This window comes from Balaenoptera musculus, chromosome X (assembly GCF_009873245.2).
Source record: "Balaenoptera musculus isolate JJ_BM4_2016_0621 chromosome X, mBalMus1.pri.v3, whole genome shotgun sequence".
Classification (NCBI taxonomy): domain Eukaryota; kingdom Metazoa; phylum Chordata; class Mammalia; order Artiodactyla; family Balaenopteridae; genus Balaenoptera; species Balaenoptera musculus.
The window spans coordinates 110,107,186-110,116,928 of NC_045806.1; the positions used below are offsets into that span (position 1 = coordinate 110,107,186).

At 40.0% G+C, this 9,743-nt stretch overlaps 1 protein-coding gene across 1 annotated transcript; it reads left to right on the plus strand.

Annotated features, from left to right (window-relative positions):
• The first annotated feature begins 8,167 nt into the window (after nt 1-8,167).
• On the plus strand, nt 8,168-9,090 carry LOC118888362 (olfactory receptor 13H1-like). The gene is given in 3 exon segments (XM_036839323.1): nt 8,168-8,452; nt 8,454-8,776; nt 8,778-9,090. Coding segments are annotated over 3 exon segments (921 nt in total).
• The last annotated feature ends 653 nt before the right edge of the window (nt 9,091-9,743 follow it).

Below are 9,743 nucleotides of genomic sequence, written 5' to 3' on the forward strand. Positions count from 1 at the left end.
TGCTGGCCCTGGAATAAAGCATTTAATAATCTTACTGCATTTTATATTAACTAGGGTTCCCTTCCTTTATTCTAAACTTACAGCTTATATTGTTACCAATGTATTGTCATAGGCAAGATGGGACATTTGTCTCAAACCTTACTTTATTTTTTCAATCTGGTATTCACAGATATTTTCAAAGTTAATAAGGCAGTGTTGTGGGTTCCCTTTAGTGATCATTCATTAAGGTGTTTTTCTTATATTTCTTCTTTTACTGATTCCTAGTTTTCAAAGTCCAGTTCTTACCTTTGTATTTGACAGCAAGGGCCACATACAGAGACGCACTTGGGTACTGTGCAATTACAGGAAATAAATATTTAGTGTGAATTTTTAAAAAAGAAAAAGACGTGTTCTGTTTGTCTGGGATCAACCTCAAAGAATCACAGGTGGGAAGAACATTTTTCCAATTGAAGATGAGCACATCATATTTCAATGTTAAGACAAATTTCCTTATAAATCTGTTTAAAGACTATTATGAGATATTTGGCTAATCAGTCCTCTCCGGAACCTCATCTCCCTTTTTTTCTGCTAACACATGGTTCAGGTCTACCTCGTAACATAAAGGAAAAGGAGAAGGCAGAATTGTTACTTGCTAAATGAAGATTATAATTTTGTGCATAATTCCAGACAGGCACCCAAGGACTATGATGACGAATTGCTTATACTACAGTTAGCCCTTTGGAAACCACTACACACTCTTTCTTTTGCTCATCCTCTGATTAAGGATCTTTCAAGAGTGCATCAGAAGCAGAGTTACTGAAGAGGTCTTCTACTAGTCACAGTCTTTCCGAAACAGAGAAATGTATTCCCACCAGCTTAGTCCCCAACCCCTGCCTCTTTCCCTTTGCCCACAGTAACTCCTGCTGTTCAGCCTTCAAAGGCCTTCATTAGACTGTTAGGATACCTCCCTACACTAAGCTACAGAATCCACAAATATTTCCTTTTTTTACCTTAACCCAGATCTTTCCTGACACCATTTTACTAGGACTTAACATAACTTCCTTAGCTGTCTTCCATATACAGGAAAGATATTTATCACCCACTATCAAAAAAGAATGCTTTGAATAGGAACAGTTTCTCTAGAACCAAGAATGTCATAACTGGAATGGGTCTTAGAAATGGTCTGTACAGTAAAAAAAAAAAACAAAACAAAACAAAAACTGAGCCCCAGAAAGTTGAAGTGACTTGCCCAAAGTCAGGCAGCTTGTAAGGTGTCCACTCTCTCGTTAGGTCCTCCCTTTTAACCAATTTGAGAAATGACACATTAAGGATGCATTCAGTGGTTATAAGGCTGACTGAAGTTAAGTACTCTCATAAGAACTCATTCTTTATCCTAAATATTACTGTTTTCTAATTGGCAGGGAAACAAGCTCCAGCTAAAGATAGATGTCTTAATAAAGTGGTAACAATATCATGTCACTCTGAGTTACCCAAAGACCTGGACAAAATCCTGCTCAGTACCAGCTTTGATACATTTGCCCTCAAAGCAAGCATCAAGCAAAAGACCATATGGATAATTTCTAAAAGTCAGTGATCTGGAAGTAATAAATCCTTAGTTTTCTATCCATCTCTGTCTCTAATTAATTGTGTGACCTTTAGTCAATTCACTTCATTGCTTTTGGCTACAATTTTCTCATTTTAAAATATAGGAACCAATTTATGTGAATGTATTTGGAGAAGCAAAAATAGCTAACAATTCTAATATTTATTGAAACTTACCATATGCCAGGCACTCTTACAAGCATATCCATGTATTTACTCATTTCCTATAAAAAGGAAAATTAGGCTCAGATTATTTGGATTACTTGAACAAGGTCACATAGCTAGCAAGCCCCTGGGTACACAGCCATAACCACTACCACAGACTGCTTCCCACTACCCTATTATCTACTGGCACTACCCTAAAAAGTCCTAAAGAAGTAGAAAAACAAGTATCTGGCTTCTGGTTACCTATGATATAGCTGAAGAATCAGATAACATAGAGAACCATGTAACAAAATAGATAACAAAAGAGCCAAAAACTAGGTTTAGTGTTGAAAGATGGATTAGGTACTATTTTGCTTTCCAAGTTGGTATAACATCAGGATCATTGGTGTAGAAGGAGTAGGGGTGAGCACTCATGGAGCGATGAAGAAAGTAACCAGACTTAAGTGGAGAGAACTTGTTGAGCAGTCGTAGGAGACAGAGGTGGATGTGGGAATCAATAACAAATACCACCAAGTAGCTTGTCTGCATAGCACTTACCACAGGTGCGTATTTATATTCTTGATAGTTTGGTTAATGTCAGTTTTCCCTACCAGACAGTAAGCTCCATGAAAGTGGGAACTGTGCCAGAATTTTTTTTTTTTGCTCCGTTGTATCCTCAATGCAAAGCACATTGCCTAACACACAGTGGGTACTCATTAAGTATTTGTAGAATAAATATATTAATGTGTAAATGCGCGAACAAATGAATGTTAAATGATAGGTGAGGAACTGCCACAGTTGGCCTCGCATGTCAGATGAAGGAATACAGACTTGATACAGTTGAAAAAAAGCTCCCATGGAAGCTCTTTGAGCAGGCTGGGGTGGTGGAAGTGGGAATGGAAAGGCAAACATAAGGGCTATTTCAACGTGGGAATCAATAACACATGCACTCTCTGTTGTGCACTCTCTATCCCAGCTGTCCCCTGATAGACATTTCTCTACCAGCTGCAGGCTCTGTCACGACACCAATTTAATACTGAAAGAATGTGAAGAGACTATGGACCAAAATAAAAAAGAATTATTTCTTAGTTCTCTGGAAAGCCCAACAGTGGTATACAGAAGTCTCATGGTCTCAAAAGTCTCCTTTCTCTTTCTTTATTTGTTTTCCCTACACAAAATACTACTTTTTTTTCAAAGAGCTCTGGTTTGGCAAAATTTAATTGCCTGTTTGGGATGAGGTCCCTGAAGCTCTCACAAGCTAATTATTTCTTTCTGCTGAAGACCAGAAACTTTGAACTGTACTCGTGAGATAAATGGTCTGGTAGCACTTTGGAACTTCAAGTTATTTAAGTTACTGAGCAGCTCATCAACTTTCTCCCTGCATCTGGAATTGAATCTGGAAGAGAATCAGACCCCAGACATCATAAGTATGCTGATGATGTAGGATTTATAGATTTAGTTCAGAGCAAAGTATGCTCCCAGAGATAGAGCTCTGGTGACAGCTTCCGGGTAAACATATATCGATGGATTCTTAACCTAGACCAAGAGAAGGGGAGGAACGGCACAATTTCTAAAAACCAAACTGCTCAATGAAAGGCAGGTTCTGGTAGTTATATTTTCTGGTTAAGTGAGGGGTAACCAAACAGCTTTGCGCTTCAACTCCAGTTTAATGCTTTTGAAGTGCCTGAGTCTATTGTCCAGCCTTAGTGGGTAGAGTAACTGTCATTAGATCTTTTTGCTGACCGAGGGATGCTCAGGACCTTGGAGTCTTCAGGTTGTACACTTTCACACTCTGGCACTGAAAATAGGTAGTGGAGAAAGAGTAGGAAACTGGGTAGGGTATACACAGATCCCAGGACACTTCCTTGAAATCATCCAATTTAGTTTAAAGCCCTGGCTGCAGCATGTTTTATTATCATTTCCCTCTTTTTAAAGAAAGTGACAATTTGGTTTAATTGTGTTCCAGTTCATCAAGATAAGATAATAGATAGATAAATATTGCCAAGAGGCAAAAGATGTCTAATCTAGCAGGTCGAAAATTGAAATAACCTAAGGGTCTTGATGCAAAGTATTCAAATGACCTCAATCGTCCTTGTTATAACTTTTCTAGGGAAGATAGAACAAAGATGTACATGAGTCAAAGGTCAGTGAAAGAAATGTTTGCCTAAGAAATTAAATAATTTAATCAGATACCATCACCAAGGGTTGCACATTAAAGTTTCTGGCAATTGTAATTTGCTCTAATCAAAAAAATATTTTTTTTCTTCAGAGGTTTCCAGGCCTTTGAGAGTTTGAGAAGCTGGGAAGGCTTTTGAAATCTCATCAGGAGAGTTTGCACAGAGATCGTCATGTTCCAAACCTGACAACTGTTGGAAACTTGATATTTTCAGCAGTCTCATTCTGCTCCACCTACTGGTACTTGAGAGGAACCTCCAATGGTAAGTCAGTAACAGGAAAATGCTCCAGTTTCTTTCATTCCCCCTCCCACTTTTTTTTTAACCTCTAACCATTTATCAGACATGGGCAACCTCCAGGAAGGCAAGAGGGCAGCTGTTAGTTGAAAGAAAAGTTAGGCTATATAAATAATTGCAGGCAACAAGACTAAGATGGGAAACATTCTAAGCCCAGTTTTCCAGGAATCTTTTAACGATAATTTTAGGATGAGACAATCAGCACTGCCTTGGAGAGCAGGGCCCAGACTAAATGATAAATAAGTCCCTCAGTTTAGATGCTGAGTAGCCTTTAAGTGTGAAAGGGAAGTTGTCATCAATTTTAATTCCATAGGTTCAGACACAGTACTAATGGAGGCAAGGTCATGGGTTCGATCCCAATCTCTATCAGTAAGCTTAACACCATTAAAAACAAGTCTTCCCGCAACCATAGACCGATCACCAATTTTTAATCAAATCGCTCATCAATTTATTCAACTAGGCTCATGAAAGACTGAGGGATAGACTCTATAAACAATACCTCAATACTGGAGAAATAAAATACATCCTGCTGGTCATTAAGAATTATAGGTTCATATAAGGAGGGAAAACATTTATTTATCAATATTTAACAGCAAAATCAGTGTGCTTTATAGAGTTCTAGGAGCAACAGAGACTTTTAAATGGCATAATAATCAGCCATCTACTTCTATGCAAAACCAGTTCATCCTCCCATCTGCAGCTTGTCCATCACCTTTTTAGATATTCTACTGTGAATGGCCAATATATAGGTAATTGGGAGTTAAACATAGACCACAAAGAAGTTTAAGGTATGATTGTACTAATTTAAAATATAACAGGCTTCAGCGCATTGTTTCATATAGCCATGTGACTCTCATCTTTCTGCATTTTCCCTCTGTGGAAATGATTATCTCATTAGGTCTCTCAAGATCTGAGGACACCCCTGTGAAGGCAGGTTATTATCTTCTCCCTCCCTTACATGTGTTTGACACTTCACAAGTGGCATACACTTTCACCTCCATGAATTTACCATTCTCATGTACTTAGCCTGTCTGAGAGGCTGAACAAAGTAGAGAACTAGACACAGGGACAGATTACTTGGACTCCAGGACAGGGAAGTGGGAGAATTGTAGAATCTTCTTTGCTAAAGACTTTTAAGGACAAGCCAGTCTCCCATTTCAAAGATGGTTAGAGAAACTTCATCCCTTAGTAAACCCCTTCTGTAGCCCACATGAATTTCCAACAATGGAGGAAAATGTAGTAGATTCCTCATATTCTGAGGTGTGTTAAGTTTTGTTTTGTCTTCCTTTTAATTGAGGGAAATCAGAGAATCCTAGCATGTTAGAGCTAGAAGGGCTCTTAGAGATCACTTAGTTTAACTAGATTGCAAATAAAAATCTAAGCCAATGAGGGAAAGAAACTTACCCAGAGAAATAGCCAGTGAGTAGCAGAAGCTTCAAGGAAGGGATTAGAAGAAAAGGGAGAGTTAATCTCATGAAGGAGCACATACACATTAGGAGGTGCTTGCCATATAAACAGCAATATCTAGGGAAGAGGCAGATGGAAAAAGCGAGGCAGTCTTTCAATGTGGAAAAGCTAAAGAGTTCCATTCACACATTCATTCAGCAAATAATTCTTAAGCACCTTCCATGCACCAGGCACCATTCTAGGTTTTGGGCATACGGCAGTGACTTCACTGAGTATGCATTCTAGTTGAGAGAAACAATCAATAAACATAATTAATAGATAAAATATACAAGATGCTAGAAATAATAATTCTAAAGAGAATTGGAAAGGGGAACATAAAATGCCAGGGGCTAGAGATGAGCTTTTAGACAGGGTGGCCAAAGAAGAACTGACTAAAAAGATGCATTGTGAGTAAAGACCTGAGAGAAGTGAGAAGGTAAGCCATATAAGGATCTTGGTTTCAGAAATATGGAGCAGCAAGATCAAAGAGATCCAAGGCTCTGAGAAAGGGATGTGCCATGAGTGTTTAAGGAACAGTGAAGAGGCCAGTGTGACTAGAACAAAGTGAGCAAGGAAAAGGGTAGTAGGAACAGAGGTCAGAGAGGTAAAGGGGAGGCAAACCATGTAGTGCCTGATAGGTCATAGTAAGGAGGTTGGTGTTTAATTAGGTTGAAATGAGAAGCTATTGAAATTTTTTAATGGAAGAGTAACCTGACCTGACTTACAATATAACTGAATCATTTGAACTGAATGGAGGCAAAGCCAGAAACAGGGAAACCAATAAGGAAGTTATTGACAAAATCCAGGTGAATAATGACAATGACTTGGAATAAAGGATGGCAGTGCAGGTGGCAAGAGGAGTAGTTAGATTCTGAATAATATCTGTAACAGCCCAGGACTTTATACGTTCATTTATTCATTCGATATCAGTTCCTTATGATGCCCCAGGCACTGTTCTAGATACTAGGGATAAGCCAGTAAACAAAGCAGACAAGGTTCTGTTCTCAATAAATTTACATTCGAGTGGGAGACAAGTAATCGAGTGATACAGGAGTCCCCAACCCCTGGGCTGTGGACCGGTACCGGTCTGCCGGCCTGCTAGGAACCGGGCCACAGGGCAGGAGGTGAGCGGCGGGCGAGCAAGTGAAGCTTCATTTGCGGCTCCCCATTGCTCCCCATCGCTCGAATTACCGCCTGAACCATCCCCCCGCACACCCCGCCCCGTCCGTGGAAAAACTGTCTTCCAGGAAACCGGTCCCTGGTGTCAAAAAGGTTGGGGACCGCTGAAGTAATAAACAATCAAATCATTAATGTAGTTTCAAATATTAGAATGTGCTATAAGGAAAATTAAGCAGCGTGAGGGAAAAGAGAGTGATGAGGGTGAGAAGAGAGTGACTTTTCAGGTAGGCTGTTCACTCCTTACCACTCATACTTTTAGAAACATCACATTAGATTTTCACATTGCTAACTGGGGCTCAGCAATCACAACACGGAAAACACCAGAGAACCTGGAATTGTAACTCCAACCACAGACATTAGCAGAGGGTTTTCATAGACATTAAGGGTTCCATGACATACTATATTTACATAATATCAGTTCAGATCAAAGAAATACTTGGGGACTTCCCTGGTGGTAGTAGTTAAGAATCCGCCTGCCAATGCAGGTGACATGGGTTCAATCCCTGCTCCAGGAAGATCCCACATGCTGCAGAGCAACTAAGCCTGTGCGCCACAACTACTGAGCCTGTGCTCTAGAGCCCGTGTGCCACAACTACTGAAGCCCACGTGCCTAGAGCCTGTGCTCTGCAACAAGAGAAGCCACCGCAATGAGAAGCTCGCACACCACAATGAGGAGTAGCCCCCGCTAGCCACAACTAGAGAAAGCCCGCGCATAGCAATGAAGACCCAACGCAGCCAAAACTAAATAAATAAATTTATAAAAAAAAAAAAGAAATACTTGGCAGGACTCTAGGACAAGCACCGTGGTAGATACTAGCACAATGGGAAAATGGAGGTATGAACAATCTAGGAGTGACAGACAGACACAAGAATAGGCAATATTTTAGCTAAGACTATCAGAAGGTACCCTCTTGGTGGAGATTAGTAACTCAAGCTGAAAGAAGTTCAACCATCTCTATGAATCAGATTTGTCTTGGAAAATGGAGAACAAGTGAGAGAAGCAGGAAGATGCCCTCCTTTTCCTCTCTTCTTACTTGGAAAAAAAATGATACTAAAAAGTATCTGGCAAAAGTGGGTTGCAGAACTTTTCATATAACCATTTCAAAAGGATGGGGAATTTGCTGTTTTCCATGGGAGGGAGTAGATTTTTAGCTTTGCCTCTGTTTCCATTATAGATATCTCATTTGTATTCTTATATCTTTTGAAGAGGACAACGAGAATGATCCTGTACACCCTAGTTATTTCCAACTTTCTCATACCATCCCTCCATCTTTATTCTCATTCTTTCAGGTAAAATTAGGCAACTACATTGGCACCCATCCAATAAATAGTGGCAAGTGGGAAGAATGGCCATGGACAATGCTACAGCAGTATTTGAGTTTCTTCTTATTGGAATCTCTAACTATCCTGAATGGAGAGTCACATTTTTCACATTGGTGCTGATAACTTACCTCAGAACATTATTGGGGAATGGACTTATCATCTTTCTTATCCACATTGACCCCCACCTCCACACTCCAATGTACTTCTTCCTTAACCTGTCTTTCTTAGACCTTTGCTATGGAACAGTCTCCATGCCCCAGGCCTTGGTGCATTGTTTCTCTACCCATCCCTACCTCTCTTACCCACAACTGTTTGACCCAAATAAGTGTCTCCTTGGTCTTGGCCACAGCAGAGTGCCTCCTGCTGGCTGTCATGGCCTACGATCGTGTGGTTGCTATCAGCAATCCCCTGTGCTATTCTGTGGTCATGAATGGCTCAGTGTGTGTTTGGCTGGCTGCTACCTCATGGGGGGCATCATTTGTGCTCACTGCCATGCTCATCTTATCCCTGCAAGTTCATTTCTGTGGGGCTAATGTCATCAACCATTTTGTCTGTGAAATTCTCTCCTTTCTTAAGCTGGCTTGTTCTGATACCAGCCTCAATGAGCTTATGATCTTCATCACAAGTATTTTCCCTGCTCCTACCCTTTGGGTTTGTTCTCCTCTCCTATGTCCGAATTGCCACTGCTGTTCTAAGGCTTCGCTCAGCCCAGGGTAGGCTCAAGGCCTTTTCTACCTGTGGTTCTCATTTGAGTGTGGTGGCAATCTTCTATGGGGCAACCATTTCCATGTATATGAAACCACAGTCCAAGTCATCCCCTGACAAGGACAAGTTTATCTCAATGTTTTATGGGGCTTTGACACCCATGCTGAACCCCCTAATATATAGCCTGAGGAATAAGGATGTTAAAGGGGCAATGAGGAAAGTTATGGCAAAAAGGGCATAAGCCTTCTTTGCTTCTAAACTTCTAAAATAACATTCAGCTACATCTTCACTGACGGAAAAAACTGTTTAAAACGTCTGACTTTACCCTTGGTAGAGTAGTAGGTGATCATTATATGAGAAGCTTCAGGAAGTGCTCCCACCCCAAAGTATTATTCTTACTGAGACTTGAATTTCCGTTACAGGCATTTTTTTTTTACTCTTTCTTTACATATAACACATTAGTGGTCAGTCACCCATTAAGTTACTCAACTTCAGGTAAATAAATTTATCAGAACCATTTCCTCACTGACAGAAGAGACCTAAGCAGCAAGAGAATCTCCTATGACTGTTAGCAGGAGGCGAGGCATAACTGAAATTGGAAAATAGGACAAAGAATGGTGTAATAAAAAGCCAGAAGACAAATGTCAGAAATTTTACAACTTTACTGAAGGCAAACCCTGTTGTGAAATCACAATCCCTTACTCTACTTAAGCTCAGAATCATGAGAAAATTTTATCATAGACATTTCCTACATTAGTGTAGAGTGTTTCATTTTTTTCTTTTTCTTTTTCTAAACTTCTTGCAAATATATTATTTCATTCTGTATTCCTAATATCTCTGTAAAATTGGTAAGAAAAGTCACCATAATCCACCCCTCATGTTAACAATGAGAAA